Here is a 24,777-nt window from a genome sequence, read left to right on the forward strand (position 1 = left end):
GGTGTTAAAACAAGGCATCATTCCCCCACCTCAGCACAACAAAAGACTTCTTTTACTCTTGTTCAGTCAGCTCTAAAGTAAAATATTTCCTGTGATTTAACAAAGTTTCAATTTATTCAGATAAGAAATGAAGGTAGAGCCAAGGCCATTGGTTTAAGAACAAAGGATCTAGTGTGAAATAACAAGATTTGTAATTCAGAGTGTAGACATCTGACTAAACTTGCTGTCAAGTAAAGATTTGCAAAGCACTAAAGTGAGCAAATGAGAAAACTTACTTCACATTCAGAGCTATTGTTTACAACATTTTAATTTCCACTGTAAAATTTAGCTTAATTACAGCAGAGAGCTGCACTGAATAGTAACAAACCCCATCTTTTTCTGTTTTGTTACCTGTCACTAGCACAGTTGCTTGTTGCTGTCCAGTCATGTTGAGGGTTGACTAGGATGCCCCAAGAGAGAAATACAGAGGTTGGGGTGAGAGTGCCAACTACCAGCTGCAGAGGCTTTTGTGTCTTGTTCCGACCTACATAAGAAACATATAAAGTTAATTTCTCTCTCCTGCATTATGTAGAGGAAAGTTTTTGCAATTGGATAATTAAATAAATGAAGATCTAGTTCTCTTGTTAGCTTGAAGGGAAAGGTATAAGAGTTCTCTATTTTTCATGGTCGCTATTTCTAAGATATGATTTACAAAAATGGCAGAGAAGTGTCCATGGTCACTTTTTCAACCTAATGTTCCAGTTAAACCTAATTTTTGAAAATGAATATTTGGTGGTTTAGATACGCTTACTATAAGAATAAGCTATAGGTAGATTAAATTAAAACGTCTGGCTATCTTGGACTACATCACAGAAGACATGAGAGATTCCAGGACATTAGACAGTCTCCATGGATGTAACAAAAATAGGAATTTCTTGGCAGTTTTCTCAGTAACACTGCAAATATGTCCACACATAATAAATATTTTCTAGAGCATTCTTAAGAGTAAAATAAAACCTACAAAAGTTCTTTTGCTTTTAACTGTAGGCAGATCTGAGTCAGTGTCTGTATCTGCAGGATTTTTCTCTTTTGATTACCTACTATATTGAAATCAGCTTTTGCATGATACTGAACTTCAGCTATGCTCTGTATGGAGAAATACAATTCTTGTGTGGAGAAAGAACTTATTTTAAAGAAAGTTTAAAAGTTAATAGGTGGAAAGGAACAAATGACCTAGAGAAACTCTTTTGAACCTGTAGTTTATGGACTGCTACAGGCCCAAGGAGAATCTCTGGTGTTTGAAAGATGATTAACTATAGAAAATTGATATATTATTTACATCATATTACATACTTCAAAAATCTAAAGGATCTTTACCTTCTCAAAATGTACAGGTGACCAACATTTCTTGGAAGTTTATAAATTACAGATTTGACTAACTTTTTTCTCATGCCTTTTGAAACCAATTATTTCTTCACTTAAAAAGCCCCAGTGACAGTCTGATTTGTATTTTCAACCATACATGTGTGTACATTACGAAATGTTAACCATGTTGGTTTTTACTTTGTCGATGATGAATATGTTGCTACAAAACACACATTAACAAGCAACATATATATGTTGCATTTGAAAGGTAAATCACTTTCCAAAATCTTTCCAGACATACTGTGCTATACCTGGCCAAGAGCAAGAAAAAATTAATCCCAAGCATAACTAGGAAAAAAATATCATATAATGATCATAGAATAATTTTTGTTGGAAGGGACCTTTAAAGACCATCTAGTCCAAGTCCCCTGCCATGTGCAGGGACATCTTCAACTGGATCAGGTTTCTCAGAGCCCTGTCTGACCTGACCTTGAGTGCTTCCAGGACAGGTCATCAGTTTATTTTTTGCAACAGTCCAGTGATCCTGAAAGAAGTCTCCATATTAAAGTACGGAATTAAGTCTCCTTATTAAAGTAAGAAATTCAGAACTAACAATATTAACGACATGATTAAGGGCATATAGAAAGACTTTGAAACAGATCAGAATAAAACTCAGATTTCTACTCTGCTATGTATAGTTTCAACTGGAAATATCCCTCTTTCCATAACTCCTTGCATCAGCAAGCTTAGCAGTAGTATTGGTACAGAAATAGAGACAGACAGACAGACACACACACTACCATTTTCCAATGAGAAACAAAGAGCATTAACATGTTTATGGATGAAAGAATCCTTACTTGTAGTTTGGGAAGAATAACTTTAATGTCTTTAATCATCAGAAATTAGTGTTCTAAATTTATGCAAAAAATCTTTAGGTACATCTTCATGTTTTGGACACCATATGAGTGACTAATTACTGACTAGGAATTAGTGTCCTACATTTTATGTTTCCACATATAGAATTTGTGCATCCCAGTCAGATGAATACAGGTAGAAATACCTTTTCAGAGAAACCCAGTCAAAGGTTCTGTTTTCTTTCAAATATTTTAAGAAAGAGATGGAGTAATATTAAAATACCTGAACAAGATTTCTTGTTATTTGAAACACGTGCTGGTCTTACTGAAACCAAGTACCGTGGCTCTGCATCTGCAAATGAATAAAAGAGCAATTATTACAGATGCGCTAGAGATTAATCTGAAATTAATAAGAAAAAGTCAAATAGTCAGTGAATGCTTGACACGTTGTCCAATCTTTGTGATCTGTTTTCTTTAAAATGTATTGAGTTCAAAATAATAAGTGCTTCCATTAAAACAAGGTTGAGATGTTTATTTTAGTTTGGGGAATTCCTCTTCAGAAATAAGATTTTCCCTTTGTCTTAAAACCAGATGTCAGGGATTTCTTCCCTTCTTACTTATTTAAAACCAATTCTCTCTGAACTGCAACATGAGAGAAGTTGTCATAGGAGATTCCAGCAAGACATCCACGGATAGAATTTGGCTCACCATATACTGACCAAAATTATTTTTACCATAGCTTTTAGAAAATAGGATTACTCTATGTAAAGTTCTTATTGTAGTTTAGATACATTTACCTAAATGTATAACTACAGATGAGAGACTGAATTTCCTGCATATATCAGTGTAACAGGCACCTTGAATTCTACCACCTGAACAGAACTACTAAGATATCATTAAATTTCCCCTTACACTCAGATTTCTGTAAAGAGAGAGAAAGGAAAGGCAGTACCAAATAAAATCCAAAGCTTGCTGTACTACTGAAAAGGCTCTGCCAGTGCTGAGGGATACCACTCCAACTTAACTTCACTGATTTTATGCATTTAAATCACTGGAAACCCATACTATGGGTGTACTTTAATTGTTTAATTATTCTTTTTAAATGGGTTTCATCTGAACCCAATAGCCAAGATAAGCATTGAAAACAGCTGTTCAGAACAGTGTGGAAAAAGGAATTAGTTAAAAAAAAGGAGCCCCGAAGTGCAAATACATATTCGTTTACAAAATGTTTTTTAATATTTGGAGGGGTACACAAGTATGGGACCTGTGTAACCATCTGGACATTTTTTGTATTGAGACTGAAAACTAGAAATAAGCAACACTTTCAAATAATTTCCCCCTACTTTAAACCCAGTTTTCTGCTCTGCATTTATGCCCACTTGTGAGACTGTTATAACTCACAACATATTCAACAGGATTATTTTAAAGCATGACCTTGAAATTTTGAGAACTACAAAGCCAGTCTTCAAAGCTCTAAAAATTTATGAGTTCATCAGTAAAATGTCCAAGAATTGTGAGAGAAAGTTATTCAAATACTTTGAAACATTTTTTCCCTGCTCCATAAATGGAAAAATTAATTCTGGCTGAAAGCTGAAGTTACTTGTGTAGCAGTATATGAAATAGATTAACTGCTAAACAAAATTCGGCAATAAACAAAGACTGTTAATGCCTCACTGGACATCTCAGCTACAAAACCTGGCAGTTTTCAGGATTCATTAGTTCTAGCAGGTGGTTTTTTTCTGTAACAAAATGTCCTCTATGGAAATATTTTTGCTGTTCATTAAGCTTTATTTTGGTGGATTTAACAAATGTTGCCTTAACAAAGAATACAATGCATTCCCATTTTGCAGGGAATTCACGGCTCTTCTGACTGTAATGCAAGCTACAAAAGGAAGTATTTAGGAAAGCAGGCTGAGACTAGATGCTGAGAGAGTGCTGTTATAGAAAGGGTAGGTTTAAAAAGTAGCACCTCTTTAGAACCACTGAATTTAAGACAATATTATGAAAATTATAACTGAAATCAGAATATGAAATTGTTAAACAAGTCTGTTCAATACCTGAAATACAACAATAAATTTCTGATCTGTACTTAACAAAAGATATATCTTAATTTAGAAATATTATTCCATTCCTGAGCAGAACCACCCATGCTACTATATAGATGTTAACAGTAGAGCAACTGTAATTTAAGTTAAATTAATTGGTTTGATGTACAGTATCAAAGCATTATGCATGGACTGGAGGACACACGTCTTGAAATGCTTTTACTCTGGGCAGATATACATTCTATATCCAAGGCACTTGAATTTAAAAAATGCAGAGAGCTTTTTCAATATCATATAATGAGCCCTGACTTACTAGAAATGGGAGTTCTTTCTTAGTCTTCCACAGCAATTCAACATTTCTTTTAATAAGTTCAGAAGACTACTGAGTTTTCACACTGATTCAGTCTTCTTGCTGAGAAATATGACTATCAGTCATTATCACAGTGCTGAAATCATCTGATGCTACTATGACTCAATTCATTTTCAGGGCGTTAAAACATTGCCTCACCCATGTATTAAATTCTGTCAAGTTACAGGAAATGTTTCACGATAATCTGTGTTCTTTTATGATGCCTATATATTCATAATCCATTCCACAGATCCATGCCTGTAAGTAACAGGAATCTTGGGGAGAGGTGAGTAAAACAGGAAAAGAAAATGAAAATTCTGTGAAATACCAGAACTTAAATAAAACTATAATTTACCTTGCACTAATTCATCTTATATGCTTAAGAGATAAATTGCTGAAATTAGAGGTAGGTAGGAAAATGTGACTGTCAGTTATAAAAATATGGGTGTTTGACTGGATATAATTATGAATTGCAGAATATATCAACTATTCACATGAAAATACATTTAAGAAGAGAAGCTCATTTGAAAAGTAAAATTATAACCTCAAGCAAAAGCAAACTACACCACAGAGTACAGGCAATCCTGTTTGCAACAGAATATTTCTTATTTTCTGTGAACTGCATTTAGTAAGAAAAGGGCAGTTACATGACTAAGGTCAACATTGAAACGTCTGGACACGGATGCATGAATCCAACATCTGGCTCCAAAAATCATTTCAACATTAATCAGTATATAACAGAGACATATATGATAAAGATACAAGACAGAGATCTGTCTTTCTCTCATCTGGGAGGACCCACAGTCTCATAAATGAAGGATCCCTACAAAACAATGCAAGCTTTAACAAGTAAAGTTTGAAATACATTAGCAGATTTGCTATGAAAACCTTAGCGGCTCCTTGATGCCACAAGGATAATGTCTTGTGATAACACATTCTTGGAGGGCTGCTACTCTAAGACCACTTGTTTGAACCTATTACTGTCTAACCCCCTTTATTAAGGCTAGAACAACAAATACCTTGCCTAAGAGCTCCTTTCAGATCAGAAATAAAGTCCAAATAGTGACCACCTTCAATTCTTGAACCACAAAATACTCTAGGAAAACGCCCACATGTACCAGAGAAGTGCTACTTGATAAATCCATGCCTAATTCTTAGTGATGTAATTCTCCCAAACATGTGCTATTATATTAATAAATAAAATTTTTAAAAGAAAAAAGCTTCTATTGCACACCTTAACAGCTTATGAAGATGACCAGAATGTAACAAAAATACATGCCACTGACATATCAGATTAACATAGGAGAACACTTACTTCCACTTGCCATGAGCTAGGCTATCAAATCAGTGGCAGCAGGCAACTAACACATACTATGAAATGCTAGGAAATTCTGCTTTTGTTAAAGCACACTATTCAGGGCCCAGCCAATATGCACGTGAAAGCAAAACAATGTAAGAATGAACTGACTGATGAACTTAGAATAAATCTTAAAATAGTGTTACAAATGTATCATTAGAGTTCATAGACCACTGAATTCAGAAATCAAAACAAAGAATTTTTTTGGCTTCAGGCTGCAAATCCTTAATCTGTAATTGGGGATTGCTAAAGATTTACCATGGGATGTTGTTAAGGGCAAAGGTGGAGGAAGAGGAGGATAGAAGGTATAGTAGTGTAACAAGCATGAGAAAAGACAGAGAAGTGGGACAAAAAGGCTGGCATGAATGAACCCACTGCTGATCAATGCACTTGTCTGGAGGAAGGGGTATCTGCTGACCTCCTCCAGGTCCTCCCTTCCACTAGGCTCAGCTAACATTAGCAATGAGAACCTGGTTTCTGGTAAATTAGCAAGAGGCAACATAATGCTGAATTACCATTCACATTATTTGGCATCTTGAAAAGCATGGAGCTAATACATCTGAGAATTTCTGGTATTTGATCAGATATAAGGAACTGCACAGCAAGATCTTTCAGCTAAGCACTGATCCCTGAATTACACTTTTTAAAATGTGTTCAAGTTGGTACTAGAATACTTTCATATATATACATACACACAAAATTCACCCACCACTTATTGGGATTGTTATAATTACCAATACATTCTCCTCTTACACTGTACAGTCTTGTTCAAGAAAAGGAAAAGTAAAAGCATTGCACAACTTTGATCTGGTTTTAGAAACTGAAAGGGAAATTAATTTTGTTCACTCTGTTAAGTAATTGCTGTTCATTCTTACAACACTTTCCTGTCTCCACCCAATTTTTTGGGTTTCTCCAACAGTATCAACAGTTTCTAGGAGGCTGGCTTGCAATCTTCCTAGCCAAGTTAGAAAAGACTAACACAGATTTCTTAAGCGAATACTCTTTCCTTACAAGTCAGGAAGACTGAAAAAATTAAGATCAAGGTTTAAGTCAAGCCCAGAGCTTTTGGATGGGTCTGTTCACCTTTTCATTAGTCTAGCTGAATGAACACCTTGATATCTTTTGGCACTATCTGAATAGCTTTCATGACCAATAATAATGTTGTTTACTGTCACATAAGTACACAAAGTACACTCAGCACAAAATACATCTGATGTCCTAATAAAGAAGCATAAATCTTGGAAACAAACTTTGCTGCTGCCTTGTCATTGTCATTTACCCTTCAAAATGATTCAGATCATTCTACTAGTGTATGAAGCTGCTTGACTTTGCTGCCAGCATAAACTCATTACAAGTCCAGGAAATCCAATATAATCCTTTTCTCTTTGCACAAGCCCCTCTGCAGGCAGATCCCAATTTAAGGATAATGTTATGCAATTGCTGCCTCAGTTACTATATAATTTGCAAAACAAAGGCAAACCAGATATTTTAAGATAAGAATCACTGCAGTGAGGTGCTGAATATTTTAATGGATGAAATGTAGGTGAATGTCACACTTCATACAAAGCCATATATATCTCGTGAAAATCCTAGGAAAGGTCACATCCTTATAAATTTCTTTAAAATATATATTCACCTATAGACACATAATTTTATAAATTAATGCATCTGCTGACTTCAAGCTTCCCATTAACAGGATCATAAGAGGTGTGTGACCCAGAAAAGCTGACAATAAATTTCATTTTAATCTACAATGGCTGGGTTGGAAATATGGAATTTTTGGGCCTTAGAAACATATATTGTGTATATTGTGTCATCCTCCATATTCCTGTTCCAACTGGGGACAATTATCCCAAACAGAATACCAATTATGCTGCTCCATTAACAAAACCAGGGATGCAGAGCTAAATCAAGGAAATGTGGAAATGTGGAAATGTCTGCAAGGCACTTCATTCTACCTAGTAGAGCTATACTCCTTGTTAGAAAGGACAAATTATATTTGAAGGGATTGATGCATTTTAGGAAGGGATTAATGACTTATATGTGAAGTCTGTGTGTTTTCTTTCGTTGGCCTAATAGATAAACTAATGAATTTTTTTTTTTTTTTGAGTAGGGTCTATGGCTGATTACATATATGTACATTTTTTCCTTAAAAGTCTTCACAGAATAAACAATTTTAATACTACTAGAACCAGATCCACTTTCATGGATCTTCCATTCTCGTGGATCTAATCACTCCCTCAGGAGTTTATATTCCACAGCAATGTTCCTTAATGCATTAGAAAAACATACCTTTTAGAGACTAACAAATGCCCTTAAATCTCCATTTCTAATCTTTACCTTTCAGCTACAAACCAATTTAAGGTTGTGACCATAGTCCCTAAATTGACTGGGAAAGGTACTCTCTTTCCATGAACCATTAAAACTGATAAGAAAGGAGGAAACATTAAATTGTATTAGTCTTGGTCTAAGTAGACCACAATGACTTTTCATATTTGGGAACCACTTCCTCCACATCCTGTTCAATAAAAGCCTCACCCACCACTGTTCAGAGAAGCCTGAAAATTCATCTGATTTCTGTAAAATTCAGATAAGTCAAAGCAGGAGAGGACCAAGAAGGAGTTCTCAGGGCAAAAATAAATGTTTTTTGTACAAACCTAGTTATTCTGACTGTGGAAAAAGGTGTGGAACCCACTGAAGACCATTTTCAGAGTGTGCAGTGGCACTTGGATTGCTGGAATATCTAGAACATGGGATATACAACACTGAGTGTGAAATTTAAAAAATACATAGTTCTAATATGAGGATAACATACTAGGCCAACTTCATGACATTTGAGATGTACTAGGAGTACAAAGATAATCTAAGATTTTTCAGCAATATGGTCTAGGGGGTTTATAATTTTGGCACATTCTTGAGAGTATTTTTATTGTCCCTCTACAACACCTTGGTTTTTCTAAAATCAATATAAAGTGTATGCTAGAGCTGAGGTCTCTGGCTGCCACAATACAACTCAATCATTGTTCCTAGAATTAAGAACCATTCTGCAATTCTTCCAGTTTCTGCCAACAACGGATCCTTAAATATGATGGGGAGGAGGGAGTGTGCTAGCAATCATCTCTGTCTTCATTTCTGCCACACAAGTCACTCTAAAATAGAGCCAAAAGCACAACTGATGTTTATTGCTTTAGCTCGTGTTCCATACACATTTGGAAAGCACAATCAAAGCTGCACTTTAATGTTGTGTTTAATATTTGTGAAATGGGAAAGATTATGCACTCACTGCTTCCAATAAACAAGTCCCCAAGGCATACAATCTAACCCTAAATCTCTCAACTAAAAGCAACTGCTCCAATAAATGTACTGGTAATTGCCTTAAATAAACGTTTGCAACTTGAAGAACATATTGTTGATGACTTCTTTTACTCGTGTCTTTTCAAAGATGACATTTTCTGAAGGTTGGAAATGCTTGTCTTGGTATCTGTATTGTGTTGCATTTTGCATGTTTAGTTACTGGACATTCAGAAGTCACAAGCATAGACTTATTGTCACAAGGAAAGGGACAAACTTCCATAAGCATGAAGGAGATAAAATTTTGAAGTTATTCTCCTTTGAAATAATCATCATGGAAGAGTATTCCTCAACATTTTTGCTCTTCCCTCTCCTGATACCCTACAGAAAATGAATATGCATGTGGTTAGTGCTCTGATGTGCTGTAGAACTAAGAAGGTTCCTAGTTTCCAGCTATTAACTACTGCAGTTAAAGCTACAAAATATCAATATACCTTAAATTCCAGGTAACCCTGAGCTTTCAGTTTTCAGTATCGCAATACATTAAGCATTAAAGCTTCTATTAAATAGGAAGTGCAAATGATCTATGCAAGATATTACATTTAGCCCTTTTTTTTGCTCTTTCCTAGGATCTTAGAGTACCTGAAAAATATTAATCCTCACTACTCATGCAAGAGGCATTGTTATGCCTAATGCACAGTATAGTACAGAAAATCCTGTACATCATTCTTAGTGAACTGATTCAAAAGTTACACATAGGATGAATCAGATAAGTCATGGTTATGAAGTCAAACACTGGATTGGTGATGGAATTACAAAGAAATCCCAGGAGTACCAACTCATGAAAAGGAAAGTGAACCTCTGCCCCAGTGATCCTATCAGTTTGTAATATCTTAATTATTCTGTGTCTAACATCTTATTTTTTCATTTTTTATTCTGCAGTTTTCAGCCTGGAGCAGACCCCCACAATGGCCTTAACTAACCACATCAAAAAGATGGCAATTATTACTCCTGTGTGTCCTGGGGTGATGTTATGAAGCTGCTTCATTCCTTAACCATCCACTCAATGCCCAAGGCTCTTTCTTTAAGATGGACCCGGGGGTGGGACCATGGGACTGAGTGTGGGGCAGTTCAACGGCTGAGCCCAGCGGCTCAGGGGGCTCAGTGGGGCTCAGGGCAGGGAGTGTGCCAGGAATGCTGTGCTGCTTTCCTGGGTTTCCTTTGTGTTCCAGCTAGCTGGGAAAAGGTTCTGTTGGGTTTTTTTCTTGCTCTTTTTTCCCTTTCCTTCCCCTTGCCTCATTGCCTCCCTTCCCTCCTCACTGGTCCGGGGAGCCTGCGGGTGTGGTGCCGGCGGGCCCGTGGGGTGGCCCCAGCTGGTCCAAGACCACAGGTCTGTTCCCTCTCTGGGAATTTGTTGTATTTTGTTGTATTTTTTTTGTATTTTTTTTCTCCCTGTTCTACCCTGTTTTGTTTGTGTGTTAGTAAACAGTTTGGTTTCTTTTTCCCACTTTCACTCCTTATGATCCATTTGTCTCATTGATGGAGGAAAAGGGGAGGAACACTCCGGAATGCTCCCTCCTGAAGTCTTATCTCAAAAACTGAGACATATGCTCATGCATCCTTTTGTCCCCCTTGTTTTACACCAAGATCACCAGCATTACAATGATGAAGGTAAATTGATTCATTTCAGGCTAGAAAAGCTTAAAGAAAGCAATAGGAAAATCCTCAGGGATTGAACAGATTTCTCAAAAGGTCAAATCCTGAGAAATCAATGTTTTAATAATTTATTTTTTCTCCTCCCTAATCCAGATAACAGAATATAACATTCTTGACATGGTTTAATCTCTTCCATAAAACAGTTTATGGAATTCTGTTGGTAATGGCTCACATGGAAGTTAGAGGTTAATCCATAACATGTAGTACTGGAGTAGATCCCCACAAGAAGAGGCATAATTTTGAAATGAATGTTTCTGTCAAAAGGAATCAACCACACAATACTCAAGACTGTTTCACTGTGTCTTCTACTCTTTGTTAAAAACATGTACATCTCCCTTATGTTTTACTTTATAGCTGCAACCTTAGGCAAACCATCCCATTTGATCCGTGATGTGGTCAGTATAGCACAGTTTCTCAGTAAAATGAAAATCCCCAAAACAAATACCAGTAAACAAACTTTTCCAAACAAAAACTAGTTCTCCTTGGGGGATCTCCTAATTCGACTTTCAACTGAAATTCTTGACAGCAACCTTAAACAAACACAAAGAAACCCTGAGCAACAACACAATAACGCAAAAAATTAGGCGAACAAAATGTTCATATTCTCCTCAATCTCTTCCCATAATTCATTACAACAACAGCATGCAAAGCAAATATGTCTTACCAAGTTCTGTTACATAGTTTTTTCCTTCCGAAGGTAAAGGAATGTACTGATTAGAAAGGAAGCTGCTTCCATAACCCAGGACAAAACCTTCTAGTTTGGTGCTTTGACTTGGTCGAAGATACCTCATGCAAACGGTGTCATCTGTTGCATTGATCTGAACCTTCAGACTCTGCCTTTTCACTGGGGAAAGAGTAAAAAAGAGGAGATCAAAATGCATGACCTAGCAATCATATATTCAGTAATGGAACATGACAATATAGCAATATAGGGCTGTTTAATTTGCTAATAGCATGCGACTGAAAAATTTCTTACAGGTCATGTCTCCTGGAAACCCAGTGTATTTAAAAAAGTGAACTAACAGTCATGTAAAAAAGTGGCTGCCAACATAACTGTTTTTCCACTAGTTTAGCATTATCATTTGCTTTAACATCAACAATTGCAGTAGTAAAACCATGCATGAAGTAAGTGGAAAAAATGCATGTATTTTTTCCTTTAAATGCAAGAGTTATAGTAGTATTAGCCATATATAGGACCCATAGGTGAAAAAAGTGCAAGTTTTTGGTTTGATTTTTTTTTTTGCTTGTTAGTAGAAAATATGAAGTTGTAAAATTAAGTTCATCAGTTAATCACACTCAAAAATTATGGTAGAGGATAAACAGTAACTAGATCCAAATAAAACTTCTACAATTTTTCCCCCCCTGTGTTGGGCTGGAAATGTAATTTTGTATTTGGAATTACACCAGGACACCTAACTAACATAAATACTTTACTCAAAACTACGAAGAAACTCCTTTTAAAAATTCATTTTTATGCTTTCCAGGGGAACAGCACATAAAGTAAGAAACATCTTGTATTTCCATCTGCAAAAATTTAACTTGCAGCAACAGAGAATGACTTCACAACAGAATTACTAACTTTTTAGGCTACAGGTTGGTGTTTTGGCTTCTTCTTGTTGGGGTAAGGGAGAACTGGCTTTTCCCTTTTCCTTCCTTGGTATGTACAATTTTAATATTCCCTTGTCACAGTTAGACCTATCATATTTTCAGAACTGTTGAATTGCTGGCTTTCCCCCAAACTTACAACACCAGCACCAGACTAGTATATTTTGGGTTATTATTTCTCTTCTCATTCTCAAAATGTAAATTTTTATCCCCAACAGATTTTCAGGCATCTGTCCAATTATGAAGGCTGAAATTAATTTATCAGGAAAAAACAGAACTTTGCAGACAATCATTTTACTTCAGGAACTAAATCCTGAAGAAAAACAATGAGATAAATGATATATATCATTGAATAATAGTGCAGAGTGATACTAAACTTCTCTTTCTTTCTTTTCTTTTCTTTCTTTTCTTTTCTTTCTTTCTTTCTTTCTTTCTTTCTTTCTTTCTTTCTTTCTTTCTTTCTTTCTTTCTTTCTTTCTTTCTTTCTTTCTTTCTTTCTTTCTTTCTTTCTTTCTTTCTTTCTTTCTTTTTTCTTTTTCCTTCCTTCCTTCCTTCCTTCCTTCCTTCCTTCCTTCCTTCCTTCCTTCCTTCCTTCCTTCCTTCCTTCCTTCCTTCCTTCCTTCCTTCCTTCCTTCCTTCCTTCCTCTCAGTAAGTGCAGACTAATATTCAAAGTTCCTCTAGACAACTACATACTGATTCTCTGGTATCACCCCAACATACCCTGCTTCTTTTAGAGAAATTCTAATGACGAGAGTTGCCAAGAGACCAAAACCCTCACTTTGTTTTAGCAGATGATTTGAGCATCTGCAGTTGTCTGCACACAGAATGTAAAGCCTTAAGCCAACACTTTATGCCTCTTCCCTTTATAGAAAGAAGCATACAAGTAAAACTGATGGAAAACATCTGCCTCCCTTCCTTTATCTAAAGAGTGATCAAGAAACATCATTCAGCCAGGAAACTGTCACAATTTTCCGAAGGCAACTCTGCCAGGTTCCAGAAGACTGCAAGGCTTCCAGAAAACTAGTCCTCTGGCATTTTCAGCAGTGCAATACCTTCATGGGGAACAGGGCAGCAGTTGCTTCCTAATCTCCGTGACATCCTAACTCGTTTATTTTCCCTACACAAGAAGGCTGCAGATGTGCAACTCAATACGGACAGGGCTCCAGATAGCACAAACCAGGAAGAAAACACAGCAGACTTCAAATGCCTCTAATGAGCTTAGTAAAGACACTTAGAAAAAAGTGGTAAGAAAATTTAGGATTATTATCTCTGATTGATAGTGAGCTAAATCTGTTCAAATTATGGATTCTTCAAAACCCTAACTTTAGAGAGTTGAGCATTATTGAAATTATGGTCTCCTGGTCTCTATTGAGTATTCATGTCTAAGAATAAAGTAACACTTACACTACTTATTTCAAATATGGTAATTTGATTTCCATAATAAATTTATTAATCAGTCTCAAAACTGAATTTACAAAAAAAAAAAAAATTAGTAAAGATCTATTTAATTTTAAATTTACAATAATTTCACCCTTCCCCCCCCCCCCAATTGTATTTACGTATCTATCAATCAAACTTTACATCAATTTGAAGACTTAATTCTATATCAAGATTAAATTGAACTGGTTTCAGTTAGATAGGTAGCATCGCTTATTTGTAAGCAGTCAATTATAGTGACCAACTGTCTTGATTTTATTAAAGCCTTAAAACTCTCAGTGAGGTTTCTACAATTAGAAAGTTTAAACAGAATCCCAAAACAGTAGTGGCTTTGAGATAAGACCCTTTAGACCTCTTTTTTATAGCTAGCATATCAAAACCACCAAGAGAGCTTTAAAAATCAAAGACAGTTCTGGCAGAAAATAAATAGGAATCCTGTATTTTTAAAAAGAGAGAACGAGGCAGAAAAGAAGAAAAGGAGACAATTTTGAAATAAGTTTAAAAAAATCCTTGTCCTCACCACCCTGTCTTGACAGGGCTGGTCCTTTTCCTCTAATTTACTTTTAAGTACAGTGATGGCCTGGATGGCAACAAATATTTCAGAGTCCCTGTAGGGCTTAGGAAAAAACATTAGGAAAAAATTCTTTAGGTTGGAAAAGACCATCAAGATCATCAAGTTCAACCCTAAACCCAGCCCTGCCAAGTCCACAACTAAACCATGTCCCCAACTGCGAAATCTACACACATTTTAAATACCTCCAGGGATGGTGACTCAAACCTGGTCAGTCTGTTCCAATGATTCATGACCCTTTTGGTGAAGATATTTTTCCTAATATCCAATCTAAATCTCTCCTGGCACAACTTGAGGCTATTCGCCCTTGTCCTGTCACCTGTTACTTGGGAGAAGAGGCTGATGCCCACTTGGCCCCTACACCCTCCTTTCAGGTAGTTGTAGAAAGAGATAAGGTCACCCCTGAGCCTCCTTTTCTCCAGCTCCCTCAGCTCCTCGTCATAAGACTTTTGCTCCAGACCCTTCACCAGTTTTGTGGCCCTTCTCTGGACATGCTTCAGCTCCTCAACATCTTTCTTGCAGAGACGGACCCAACATTTCATATAGGATTTGGAATGCCACCAGTGCCGAGTACAGGGGGGCGACCACTGCCTTGGTCCTCATGGCCACACTATTGCCAATCCAGGCCAGACTTCCATTGGCCTTCTTGGCCACCTGGGCACACCCTGGCTCATGTTCAGCTGCTGGCAATCAGCACACCCAGGTACTTTCTCACCAGACAGCTTTGGGTTATCATGAGCCAGATGCAGGATCCAGCATTTGGCCTTGTTGAAGGTACACAATATCCACAACCTTTCCCTCATCCAGTAAGTGAGTGACCTTGTCATAAGAGGAGATCAGGTTAGGCAAGCAGGAGCTGTCTTTCCTAAAGCCTGACCCAAAGAGCAGCAAAGAGCAAGGCAGACAAATCTCCTTCACTTTAACTTAGCTGCATGTTTTTTCAGGGAAAATAACTGCTAAAGCAACAACACAGATGCCACACTTCATATGACTAAACCACATTCCTGTTCATGGGCTGTGTGCATTCCAGAACCACTGAAAATGAGGGATGAATGTTAACTGGTAAAACAATAAATGACCAGTTTCTGGAAGCATATGAACAGAAGTGGAGCAACCAAGGACAAGGAGAGCTCAATCCTACGTGCTGCACAGACACTGCCAATCTAGTCAAGCGAGGGCCATCCTGGAGCAATATGGATATAAGAACTTCATATAAATTAGCTTGGCAAATGGGGACTGTCCCCAGGAGCACATTAGCAATATAGATTTCATTTGTGTTGATCTCAGAGTGTTTTGAACAACTACTCAAGAAAGCATTCTCATTCTGAGTAATATGTCTCTTTTAGTCACCTCTCAGATAAACATTCATTAAATATGATTGAATGGACAAGGGAAGTAATAGGAACTTCATGGTTATCATACTGTGATAAGTATCTATTTGATTTTGAGAAAATAATTTTGTTGTATTAGGATTTCAGGAGACCTTTCTTCCCTGCATCTCCTTGATGAAAGACTTGAATGATAAACTAGATGCCCTCTAATTCCATTCATTTGTGTCAGTTTTTGGCATTTGTTAGTGAAACTCTGGTCTTAAGTATTTGCACTTATAGTGTAATTCTTTTATATTGAGGCCATTTCCAAATGGCAGATTCTTAGATCCATAGCTACCTCTGAAACACAATCTTTCCCTCCACGCTTGCCAACAGAAATTCCACACTGATCTGCAAGTATTCTCTTCAACAAAAGTCAGTCGATGCCAAGATCGGCAGGAGAAACTGTGCAAAGCACATCTGAAGTAAAAGCACTATGTTAAGTGCATCAGAGCACTTGCAGTGCTGGAATCACTCTAAGGAAAGGAGTCTGCCTATACTGGGAGAGAATAAAAGACAGCTTGATGAATCAGCTGCCTCATAAGAGAACCAGCCACCACCAACTCTTCAGAAAGAGGAAAGGAGCTACCAATGGCCTGAAGAATCCAGCTGGAAGCACCATAGTTTTGCTAGCTGGAATGCATAGGCAACAGGAGACAAAAGCAAAAAAAATACTGAAACTTTTAAAAGTCTAGATATTACTTTCACTCATACCAGGAGTCTATTGCACACTTTAAGTGTGCATGGCATCTTGTCATCAAATACAGTCCTATTTTTTGTTTTTATCCATAGAGTGAAGATCCTTGAACTCTGCACTACAAAACTAGAGGGTGAATACAGCTGTACTGTATTACAGCAAATTTGGCTTTGTTTCCAGAATTCCATTTGCCTTACATTGAAGCTGTTTGTTTTCCACCGTTTCAAAGATTTTAGGGGCCATGAAGGCAAGACCCAGCACTGCCTCCCAGAGTGTTAGACAAATGAAGTGTGTCTTATGAAAATATATTAGCACCATCTATTTGTAAGCACCACCTCACTGATTCAAATCATTCACAGCAGTGCTTTGATTTTTCTAAATCTGGTGTCATAGTACCACTAGGCAAGTTTTCAATGATAATCTAACACTATGAAAATTTTATTTTCTGCTCTTTTATATTTTTGTGCTTATTTTGGCTGCCAAAAATGGAGAAATATTGGTTGCTTGGCTGCAACCCAAATACAGCTTAAAATGGGAAACATTTAAAAATAGTTCTGTTTCTATGTAGTAGAATAAACAAGACACACTTCTAAAGCAGCCACAACCACAGAATCATGGAATAATTTAGGGTGGAAGGAACTTCTGTAAGTCATCTGGTACAACTCCCTGCTCAAAGCAGACCTCAGGTTGCTCAGGGCCACATCTAGCTGAGTCTTGAACACCTCCAAGGACATAGATTCCATAACATCTCTGGGGTAACCTGTTTCAGTGATTAGCATACTTCTGTTTAAAAAAAACAAAGTCCTAACATCTAACCGGAATTTCCCATATTCCAGTTTGTGCCCAGTGCCTCTTGCCAAATTACTCTGCACTTCTGCAGAAAATCTGTCCTTGTATCCTCCAGTCAGATAGCTGAGGACAATGTTTGATCCTTTCTCATGGCAGATTACATCAGACACTAACATTCCTAGCCATGAAATTCACAGTAACAAATACTCTGAATGATGAAAGTAGATGCCATACGAAGAGGGCAACCAAGAATACCTTAATGGGGGCGGGGGTTGTGGTGAGCTAACAGCCTTGCATGTAGTTTTGTCATTTGCAAATGAAGTTCCCCAATTAATTATTTTTTTTCCAAGTATTATTATGCCTACACAAGTCTAACATTGCTTCAGAAGAACAGGCTGTCAACATCCAGCACTTAACTTTGCAAAACAGAAACAAGCATGCCTATCTACAAAAAGCTAATTTGTAAGCTCTCAGCTTACACCTTCAAACTACTTTCATTTCAGAGGGCAACTTTACTTAGGTGTACCGACATTCTTAACAGAATGCACACAGCAAATAAAAGAGCATGAATTGTAATTCCCATCTGTACTTCTTTAATATCTGAGGCAATTTTAGGAATTTAAATGATAGAGAAATTCACTACTAAAAGGGTATGAGTAGCTGAAATATGTAGTAGGGAAACTCCTCAATACTGATGTTCAGCTGAAGGTAGTGACGCGAAAGGAAGAGATGCACTGTGAGGGGCCCAGGGTCAGTCCCATCCCTTGCTGTGCCCTTTCTCACAGCACTCCTTCAAGGTTACTGACACCTTTTCCTCCAGTTGCTGTGCACATTTAGTTTTCTTAATGCTAATCAGAAATATGCTGCTCTTTAATGTTTTAAGCTAAATATATACTTCTGAAAGAAAATTGTTAGAGCATTTACATTACAAAAATTACACAGGTTTTAAAACTTCTTTTGCCAGTTCCTCTCTAGTGATCACTACAGTTCAGAACTGAGTTAAAAAGCTGTACTCATTCATACTTTAGGACCAGTTAGGTCAATGCAGAGGTAAGGATGTAGTTATCAGCAATTCCAGCTTCTATATAGCTACATAAATCATTGTACAGAGGAAATTTGTTGCTCATATGTTGCCATCTGTTTTGCCTGTTTTCAGGTCATTCAAGAACTTCCCTGAAGTTCCACTTCCATCTTTATAACTATCTCCCTCCCAAGGCTTCTTGAACATGCTGGTTGAAAATTATTTTTTATTTGACTTAGTAACTGTCGTCATATTTAGGGTGCAAAGCTGAAAAGAGTCTGGATTTAAACTTGGGATCCCACTTCAGTGGTCCAACCCCCAATTCCAGCTTTCATTCTGCAGGTCATTTCTCATTATTTATTAAAATAGGAAACAAAACTGAAAACAAGAAAGAAAACTGTTTGAAAATAACCAAGTCTGCAGCTCTGATGGAAAAGGGAACAGGAGTTAGACTTCTGAAAACTTCTTTGATATGACTTAAAACAACCTGGCCCTGGCTCCTCTTGAGAGATACAGTTTAATTTTTATTTTAAACCTTAGAAAATTCCGCTCCTTTATGTGTCCAGTTAGTAAACTTAGTTTGGTGTTTAAAGGTAAAAATTCCATTTAAATAAAATTCAACATTGAACAATTCAACATTTTTGAAGGATAGGGACAAAAACCAAGCCTATCCATTATTTTCAATGCATAATGCCTTCTAAAATGCCTTCAAGTTGAATAATTTTTGATAGATAACACTTTTGAAATAAACAGCACACAAATTTAAAAGGACAAGAAAAAAAATCCTTGTTAATAAAACAACCTGAAACCCTTATTTCAATTTAGATTATGGATCACTTATTTGTAGTAGGATAAAGCTTAATCTAGATCTGATGTCTTTAGGTTCTTCAGGGCCTTGCTCCCCGGGCTTTACTCTCAAAGCTCCTTGTTTGTTGGTTTTTTTTCCAGATTGGCCTGGCATGTATTTTTTTGGATGTAATTTCACCTGGACAGAGCTGATGACACAGTGACTGCATCTTGTCCAGAAGAGCTGTCTTTCCAATCCTGGCTCCTTCTTCTGTCCAAGGAAACCTGTCCAAGGCAACTCCACCCAGGCTGGGCTACCAAGAAAACTGTGTCCTGGCCAAAGAACCTGACAGAGTCTACATAAATATATTCAACAGAGGCAAGCAGAAGACTGCGGGGAGCAAGAAGAGTCTCCAAAATTTTCTAGGTGTAACTTTCTTTCTTTAAGCCTTTAAAGAGCATCAGCCAATGCAAACTCTAAAAGAGAAATGTGGTCTTTGGACATGGCCTCATACAAGGTGATCATATTTTAGACCTGATCAGCTGAATAAAAGCAGGGACTTTCTTTGACAGCAGTTCTTCCTCAGGAGGAAAAGCTCAACAAAACACTAAGAACCTGAGCAGGTGAAGAATTCAAATGCTGTTGGTCTGGCTCTGCCCATAAACAACAAATGTATTGAAGTGACTGGTATTAAAGACCATAGACCTCAATGCAATAGCTTTCTTATAACCATGTTCATGAGCAGGCAGTGCATCATCACTGCCATTAACCTACTCTGTGGCAGGCAGTGTTTGGCATCACCACTTCCTTAAGCCACTTTTCATTCACGAATATCAGTGCATTTTTGAAGAATTCAAAATCAAAGGCATAATGAAAACCACTATCTGGAACTGCAGTCGCCTCTGCTTCTGTGAGAAGAGGGACGACACCACGCTTTACAATCCAGGATTTTAGCATTTATTACTGAGTGCACACATAATGTGCTACATGGGTTGTTACTGTGTACCCAGATTGTAGTGAGGGACTCATTTCTTACAGCCAATTTGGAGTCTGTTCCTTACATGTGGTCACCATTTATTACATCATAATACATAGGGTTTTTTTCACCGTGTGACTACTCATCTGGGGATCTTTTGAAACACTTTGGGAGGAATCATTCAAAAGAAGAATATCAAAATAACTGACAGCAAGAAAATATAAATTCTACTGTGTTAGAATAAAGCACCTCCAAACTAACATTTAAAAAAACCCCAATCAATAATAAATTGAAATTTGCATGTATATCTTTGCTAATAGAACATAATAGGTAGTCATATCCTGAAATCCTCTGTCTGTCATAAGTATTACCTTATCTGCCATAATCCAAGCAGCTGAAAGAGCAAGTCTTTAGCTCAGTATTCTGTACTAGCATTGTCTTAGATGGTTTTAAAGCTAACTTTGTTTTACTTCCTTCTGTGAATCAGCACATGGTAATTTTATAAGGACAAAACTGCTTAAACATGTATTTAGACAGCTAGGAGGATTTACAAGCTATACTAACAGAATAAATTTGAAACTAGCATGTATTTCCAATCCTCTAGTTGTAAATTAATCTGTAAGTCTCAGAATCACCAACATGTCCAGGTATGTTTCAAAATTGTTACCTTCTCTATTTTAAATCTGAAGAGATGGATCCCAGTCCTTTCATGCACTAGTTCTCACTTCTGAAAAGATCTCTTATCACTAATGGATAAGTACATAGAGCACTGCAAAACAGACCAACTTGATAAATCCAGGAAAAAAGGCAAAGTCAATGACTAGAGGTACAGAGTCTGTTACCCAGGAAAGAAGCCTGAAAAAATAGGAGTCATCAACCTTAGAGGGAAAGTACATGGGTAGATATGAAGACAGTACCCAAACATATATGGCAAACAAATTCCTGAGGAAAAGCAGTGTAAGTAAGTTCTGCTCCACATCTGTGAAGAGAAGTGACAAACTGTAACAAGGAAGATTTCTGGAAAATAGGCAGTTATACTCTGGAACAAACGGTCTCAGGAATAAGAACAAGGTGGTCAAAATGAGTTCAGGGAAGTCCATTTCAGCCCTATGTTTCCTCGTAAAAATGAGTATTTTTCCACTTGAAGGCTACAGCTTTTGTTCTGCACATCTAAGTATGCACCATAAAGCCTCAAGGAGGGCTGCCCTCATCAGTGCTGTGTGTGAATTCCAACATCCTTCTTCATATCTCTAACACATAGAATGAAAATCCAATAAGGTGTGATCTCTTCAGTGTATAGATAAGCTTGAAAGAACTGCCAGGGAGAAGCAAGATTAATTTGTTATGTGAGAACAGAAAAATATCTCAGTGCAATTGATTGAGTAAAGGCAAGACAGGGCATCCAGGAAACCACAAGCTGTTCCCCCTAACCTCAGTCACCAGGAACAGTCACACTTATGCATGTGATGAACAAGAAGGTGATTTGGAACAGCCAAAGCAAATTTACCAAAACCAGGCAGTCCAGCAAAGCCTGCTGCCTTCTGTAATGTTATTACTGGGTTTGCATATAATTGGAAAGGGGTGAACATAATTTACTTCAAGTTTGACACAATTTCCACAGGTATCCTTCCTGACAGACTGGAGAAATGCAGACCGGATGCCTACTTTATGGGGTAGATGGAAAACTGGGCTCAAAGAATAGCAGTCAGTGGTTAAAAGTCCAAAGTTCCCTTTGATGCCCCTTTGATATTACTCAAGAACCTCTTTCTGGTTCTTGAGCAACATCCAGTGTAATTCCTATACTCATTTCAGTGAGGGAGAATGTTTTGTGCCTTGTGCACATTTGGTAAACAACTTGGGTTGGGCAAATAGAAACAGATGAGTTGTCTATAAAGACCTGCTTTGAAATTGAAGGAAAACAAACTAGATTGAGACACCGATTCAGAAACAGGCAAAATTCTATTTATAAGTCCTCCCATTATGCTGGGTATAGTTGAAGCAGGAATCTTTAAAATAATATGCAAAAAGATGGAAACGGAATGGGATTCTCCTTTTTCTGCAGTCACAATGGTTTTCCATCTCCAGCACTGCAACCCTCATATGACCACAGAAAATATCTGTGTTCTCTGCTCAAAATAACACCCAAGATATACAGGACTTCAAATACAGCAGGGATTAATAGCTCTGAATGGGCACTTGGCAAAGGTGCTTGCAATATTCTGTGTTAACTTTGGAATAAATTCCCCACTGTTTAGGGGCAAACAGATGATAAAGCAATTAAATATCTGAAGCACACATAAGAATTCTTAGGTGGTGTTGTATATAAAATGCTAAACTCAGAAAGAGTAAGAAAACTTCGTCAGTAAACAAAAGCAGTACCGAAATATGAAATTCTATTGAGCTATGACAACTATGATTTGGACTTGTCAGTGTAGTCAAGTCTGTCAACAAAGCTTTTAGACAGTTACTTCCCTTCAGTTTAGAAAGCTGTAGACACAAACAAACAAACAAAATGTAAATTTTAAAAAATTGCCCTATGTTTCCAAAAGAGCAGTCAAAATAAAGTGGTTTCACTTATGTTCCTGGTGTCCAAACTGAACGTTCTCACACATGTCTATGACACTTGCTGGATACAGCCCAGTCCTATAAGGATTGATTCCAACTGCACATAGTTTTTCCAGCTGGAAAATGTATCTCATCTTGCACCATTAGATGAGACAGATCTCAAGACTGATGACCTGGCTTCTTACTACTACTCTAAAAAAAACCCCAACAAAAACCCCAACAGATCAAGAAAAATCAGAGGTGATCCTTTTTATCTTCTTCTATATTGTTCCACATTCTGAATTTGCAGAGATCAAAGGAAAGATTCTACAGTTCAAACACATCTGGAGAAAGAAGCAATGAATTGCCAGTACATCTTTAATTTTAAAAAGTACTAATAAATACTTCATAAATTTAGAATGTATTATTGAATTCCTAAATTTAACAGAAATTCTTCTTCAGCACTATGAACACATTGCAAAGCAGAGGCATTTTTAACTTGTCTTAAGAAAACTGAAATATGAAGGAAATGGTTCTAAATCAGTGGATTACAGAAAATAATGGACACCAAGCCTAGTAAGTATACAACACGTAAGATAAAAGCTATGCCTATGATTGAGTACTAATATAAGACAAATGCTTATTTTTGCTACTGAAGGTGTTTCATCTTTTCTTCCACATATTTCCCTTCCCACCCAGGATATGGCACAGAGTTTATGTTCTCTGACTATATTTCCAAATTCTTTCTCTGTTACATCACCTGCTCTATTTTCACCATGTTGCCTTTTATCTACAGAGATGAAAGAAGGCTGTAGGAAGTAATCTCTGTTTCCAACCCATCTTTTTATGTCTATACTTACTTTTTTTAATAAATTCTCCAGCCAACGTTTCATTGAAAAATGCCAATAAAGAATGCTATTAGCTACACAAAAGGAAGGCTTATGAAAATTTTGGGGTGGAATAGGGGCACATACCTCTAGGGGCACGAAACCATTAGCTAAGCAATCTTTGCAGGCCTGACTTTGCATTTTACTTGTACTTCTCTCAGGCATGAATCCAAATGCTCATGGAGAATTTATGGTATGTAGGAAGCTATGTCTCTCTCATTACTGATCTTTTAACCCAGTGTGCAGTAGATTACATTAATTCCCAAGGAATGCTCTCTGATTTAAGAGAGTATTAAGCACATAAATAATGCTTCATGACTTCGGAGTTTTAAAATGAGATGGTTGTCCCAGCGCCAGGATTTTTGACAACTGACAAGTGTTTTAATACTACAAAAACAAATTATTGGAAAATAATCTAGAAGAGACAGGTCATGGAAAAAATTATTCACAATACCTGAAATTTCAACAGGGCATAAATGAGATTATCTATTCCCTACATGTGGTGGAATATCTGTAATTGTTCTACATCCTTAATACTACGAGTAACCTCACATTGCCTTCAAATAAATATAATAATAGCATATGATGTCCCTTGCTAATTGCTGTAAGTATTTCTGAGTGGAAAGGGAACACAATAAACATCTGTTACATTACTAAGAAACTGCTTTCTAAGAATTCATAGCTGTACATTAACAACATACTAATGCTTCTATCAACTGCTATTTGACCCTGTTACTAAAATTGTGAAAGTACAGGGGATTGATGAAAGTGTGAAAGATTAAAACAAATAATTTTTGACCCAAAGCATTTACCAAAAATGAGCAAGGTCCCACACTGCCTTTGTGTGTGCACATCCATGCCTCAGTGTACTAGAGAGTATATGTGAAATCTCACTCATGACTTTATTACGTGTGTGCAAGTTAAGTATAGATTTTTCATTGGAGCAAAAATCCCCAAATCTGCCAACAATTCAAAAGAAATTCTTCAGCTAAAAATAATTGCATAATAGTATTTTAATCTTTTGAAAAAAGATCTTATTTATGTTTATACAGATTTGATTAACAAAGGACATAAATTAACTCCTACTCCATAATACCAAGTCACATCAGATGTGTCAGCTACTAAGGAGCACTGAA

General features: G+C 36.9%; 1 protein-coding gene across 11 annotated transcripts in view; it reads right to left on the reverse strand.

Moving 5' to 3' along the window:
• The window catches only part of ABI3BP (ABI family member 3 binding protein), a 146,737-nt gene that overhangs the window by 114,100 nt on the left and 7,860 nt on the right, over positions 1–24,777 (reverse strand). For all 11 annotated transcript variants that reach the window (XM_069021582.1, XM_069021575.1, XM_069021572.1 and 8 more), the window contains exons 2-4: positions 11,621–11,800; positions 2,482–2,550; positions 391–523 (exon numbers count right to left, since the gene is read on the reverse strand). In XM_069021582.1, coding sequence (XP_068877683.1) covers positions 391–523; positions 2,482–2,550; positions 11,621–11,800 — 382 coding nt within the window. The remainder of the gene's footprint in view (positions 1–390; positions 524–2,481; positions 2,551–11,620; positions 11,801–24,777) is intronic.

Source organism: Aphelocoma coerulescens, chromosome 1 (assembly GCF_041296385.1).
Source record: "Aphelocoma coerulescens isolate FSJ_1873_10779 chromosome 1, UR_Acoe_1.0, whole genome shotgun sequence".
Lineage (NCBI taxonomy): Eukaryota > Metazoa > Chordata > Aves > Passeriformes > Corvidae > Aphelocoma > Aphelocoma coerulescens.